We start from the raw sequence: 4,349 nt of genomic DNA on the forward strand, positions 1-4,349 counted from the left end.
AAGTTCACGTGAGCCTAGAAATTTATCTCAGAGATATCAAACTATACATGTTAACATTTCCTAATTAAGCAACAACAACAATAAAAGAAAAAAAAGAGCCTATGGTTGAAACTTTGCAGGGAACAATGTTATCAGATCTCTCCAGGTAAACATGAGAACCATATAAAACAGGCTGCTCAAGGCAAAGCAGCACCACTCCTCCGCCTCCCTTCCCAGCCAGAGGCCTGAAGGCTCCCGGAGCAATGGATCTGAAAGAGATCTGGTTGTTCCTTGTCCTCTTTGCTGTAGCCCTCATCACCTCAACAGAAGGAAAACCACCATGTAAGTACATTTACTTCCCATTGCTTTTGTGGGTATGTATATCAGCCTAATCCTACCGGTTGTGATGGCAGCAAGAGCATGCGTCCAGATCACATTCCAGAGACAGTGATTGTATTGCTCTGGCACTATTCCAAAATCGGAAGTCTACCTTTAATTTTTTTCAGGGAAAACTCCAGTGAAACAACAAAAAAAATGCAGGTGAACTCATGTTGGTGAATAACCAGAAACCTGCCCCAGATATAGAAGAACAAAATGCCCAGGAGCTCACTAGAACAGGAATGGGACTGGAGCAGTGGTTAGCTCTGTATAAGGAGTCTCCTGACATCCATTTCCTGATGTCTTCTGCAGAAATGTAGTTTCAGATAATCTGCTTAATCAGTAGAACAATAGTCATTTAGATAACTCAAGAAGTGGAAAGCAAGTAGCTCACTGGCACATGGAAAAGGACATCTCCAGAATATCTTGGTGTAGCTGACTATGTACTAGATATTAGTATCAAAATACTAAAAGTGCAAGTGCAACTATTTGTATGTAGCCATGTTCTTATTTGTATGTAGCCGACACTAAGGTGTCATATCTTTATGTTTATATTCATAGGACCCTTCATTCATTCTTCCCTAAAATGAGATAAGCAAATCAACAAATATTTACTAGCTCAGCACCTGAAGTTACGATTTTTGGCATTTGACTTAATCTATTTGAATGTCACTGGGCTGGGCTGAGTTGGCTGCACGTGGGACCATGCAATACCGGGTGAAGTACGGATCTGATTGAAGTTGATAAGGAAGTTTCACTTCAACCATTAGGGAGGGGCCCAGCATTTCACCTGATATCTATTTCCCACAAACAGATCTTAAAACAAACATTTTAAGTTCTGATCTTAACAAACAAAAGAAAATGTACACTTAAAAAATGGACAGAGTCCAGGGAAATTTTACTTGTCAAGAGAACCCTTGATAAATGTACCTCCGCTAACAAATATGCAAACACCCAGTAACTTAGGATTTCTGTCCTCAACAGCAAAATGCCAGTGTAAAATAGCTGCCAGGGAGCGGAAGAACTGCGGCCCCCCAGGAATCTCAGCAGCAGACTGCAGGAAAGCTGGATGCTGCTTCAATGCGTCAGTGCCTGGTGTCCCTTGGTGTTTCACTGCTAAACCAAAGAAAGGTAACACATCCACCAGAAACACTAACTTACCTACTGTTTGCTTGTACAGAAACACACACAGTCGGGGAGTGGCTCTGCTCCTACTCTTAGGCCAAATAAATGGGTGCAAACCTCACTCAGAAGACCTCTGGTAGATAAATCAAATATTGATTGCCTGTCAGGTTTGGAACTCATCCTCTTTGCACAACATACTTCTTTTTCCTTCAGGCTCTTAGTTATCTAATAGCCCAAGCTGATTGCTTAAAAACATTTCCCTACCAGTTGTGGTCTTGTCTGTCAGTGGAACATAGGATTCTCTGCACTTCCCTAAATGGGCTTTCTGTGTGGCTGACAAGGACTTTAGCACTGCTTTAGCACCATGTGTTGAAGAGAACAGAAAGTCTTCGGCAGGTGAATCTATTCTCTCCTGTTTTTGTTTCCAGTGTTCAATTAATGAAATTTTCAAATGATGTCAGGGCAGATCTTTTTCTCCATTAGATTCTTCCTTCTGAAGACCCATTGGAAAATCTGAACTCCTTCCATCTTTTCCTCTCATGTTCACATAGAGGGGTCAGAGATACTCACCCAAATCCTTCAATAGCTGATTACACTTCTTGTAGCTGTTAAATGCGCAATTGCCAACTATGTGACTCCTTCTTAGGAGAACTTTAGTGCAATTTCAGCCACTGCACTATGAGCATATGAAATGAAATAAGAGGAAGTGAGGGCACAGAGGCAATGTTTACAAATAAGCTAACTTAGTAAGAATCAAGATTGTTCAACAGGGCTTACTACTGGTGGAATTTTATTTTGACTTTAAACACTGCTTGCTTTTCTTTAAAATCTTGAAAAAGTAATGGCTGTATGCAGGTGTCATTTGCATAGAGTTGCTCCTCTGAGCAGTAATCTTCCGGGATAGGAACACCTAATCATTCGGTCTGGGAGATTAAACTATTTTAAAAAGATTTTAACACTGTGAAAGTGGGCTTAATGTAGATTCTTCACCACTACAATTCCTATCTGTTTATTGCATTCCCACAAAAGTTGCTTCCTTGCACGTAATTTAATTTTAATTTGCTGGATGAGCTGTGATTCCTCCTAGCTTCCCTCCACAAATGAAGCTGGCATGTAGGTGAATGGATTTTCCTCTCCCCTCGTCAGCAGGGTTGCTGTGGTGGCCTCTTGCATTTCGCCAACTCAGGGTTGGCTCCAGACACAAGACTGCTGTCCATAGTACCATCATAGAAGACAAAAAGTCATTGAATGTTCTCAGGTGAAGGGAAGCCACGATCACTGAGTCCAACTCCTGGCTCCACACAGGACTACACAAATTCAAACCCTCTGTCTAAGAGAGTTGTCCAAACACTTCTTGCTCCACTGCTGGATCTGCAAAAGTAAAAGCTAGATTGCTGCTTGCCAGGCACTTTGAGGGTTGAAATTTGGTTCCTCTAGCCCCTAGGGTACAGCAGCAGTTCCTCATATTTTGGTATGTAGCTTTGCATACCAAATGTATTGGTACGCTTTGCATAGTAAGGGTTGGAGTGATTTTTCTGCCTGAAATCAGTGTGGAAAAGGTCACCACAGCTGTTCTGCTTGTTCATGGACCTCATATCCCTTTTATTTGTAAAATTTACCACTAGGTGCATGGAGTATAAGGTAACACAGCCTCCATCCTTCCTTCCTTCTTGCTTTACACAGTTAAGAAAGTGTGCCCTGTTGACCCTCGTATCCGAGTGAACTGTGGCTACCCTGGCATCACAGCTAAGGAGTGTATAAGCAGGAGATGCTGCTTCCGACCACGTCCTGCTGGTGTCCCCTGGTGCTTCTACCACCGCACAGTCGAAGAAGGTAAAATCCAAATGAGACATCTCCCTCTTCATCCCCACGGGCACCCCACAGTTCCAGAAAAGGACAGGATCTTCTCTGATTCTCAGTGTGGGTTCAGAGCCTCCTCACCCAAACACATAAGTGGGTGCTAAACACTAAAAGATCAGCTTCTTGCACAAAGGGGTGGTGCTGATGTGTACCAGCGCCAGAGACCTGAGGGCAGTGGAGCTCAAGTGTGAGTGTAAGCTCTTGGCTAGCATGATGGTAGAGGTGTGGCTGTCAAATCCACATGTGCTTTATCACAGGAGGTAAAGACTTCTCTTTAGAAACATGGAATGAATTTGACAGAATTTCTTTAACTTATCTTACAGCACAACTTGTGCAGGTGACAAACAGATCTGGTTGTTTCCAAGCCACCCCTATTTTGCCCCTGGAACTACCATTTGGCTTTAATGATCTAAATCATAGCTAGGAAACACGTGTAAAGATGGGTGGGGCACTTGTTGCTAAAGTCTGCTTGTTGGATGCACACACTCTTTTTAATGTACTGCATCTAGGCAAATGCATTCTTGCATCTTGTAAAATTTGAGGAGGAACAAACATCTCTTTTAACCTGCTTCTCCTCTTTTCCTCCCCAGGTTGTTAAAGTAGAAGCTTTCTGAAGAACCTGCTCAACTGGGAAATAACAGCCAGACATCCCAGCTCAAACTTCCTATTTGTAACCACAATGACTCCTAGGTGATTTTTTTCTTCTTTCTGAAGAAAATATAACCACAACTTTTATTCTCTCAGTAGGGTAGAACATACAGTTTTTCAACTTAATAAAAGAACCAAGATACAATCCATGAGTCCTCTGCTGTCATTATTTTAAAGCTGCATATTTTTGTTTCCCAGGAAGTCAGATATCTCAGCAACGTCCTCTGCTTACATTTCACATCTGTGAGCAGCTGTATGTGCTATCTAATAGGTGGCTTCACATGAACTTCTCTTTTCTCAGCACTGAAAATACTCAGCACTTCCCTTCACTTAGCTACAACAGCAGGGCTGGTTTTCTT

At 42.2% G+C, this 4,349-nt stretch overlaps 1 protein-coding gene across 1 annotated transcript; it reads left to right on the forward strand.

Moving 5' to 3' along the window:
* The first annotated feature begins 209 nt into the window (after window positions 1–209).
* On the forward strand, window positions 210–4,129 carry LOC136053293 (trefoil factor 2-like). The gene is made up of 4 exons (XM_065744024.1): window positions 210–321; window positions 1,342–1,488; window positions 3,166–3,315; window positions 3,933–4,129. Exons 1-4 carry the CDS (start codon window positions 243–245, stop codon window positions 3,938–3,940), a joined length of 384 nt encoding a protein of 127 aa, XP_065600096.1. The 5' UTR covers window positions 210–242; the 3' UTR covers window positions 3,941–4,129.
* Window positions 4,130–4,349: the final 220 nt, after the last annotated feature.

Source organism: Cyrtonyx montezumae, unplaced genomic scaffold (assembly GCF_038088225.1).
Source record: "Cyrtonyx montezumae isolate F1298 unplaced genomic scaffold, pur_monq_1.0 scaffold_3, whole genome shotgun sequence".
Classification (NCBI taxonomy): domain Eukaryota; kingdom Metazoa; phylum Chordata; class Aves; order Galliformes; family Odontophoridae; genus Cyrtonyx; species Cyrtonyx montezumae.

Bases quoted from the DNA above. Each gene is read 5' to 3' on its own strand.
- LOC136053293 (XM_065744024.1), top strand. From the start codon at position 243: ATGGATCTGAAAGAGATCTGGTTGTTCCTTGTCCTCTTTGCTGTAGCC. The intron at 322-1,341 runs GTAAGTACATTT...TGTCCTCAACAG, and splicing joins AACAGAAGGAAAACCACCAT to CAAAATGCCAGTGTAAAATA. The intron at 1,489-3,165 runs GTAACACATCCA...TGCTTTACACAG, and splicing joins CACTGCTAAACCAAAGAAAG to TTAAGAAAGTGTGCCCTGTT.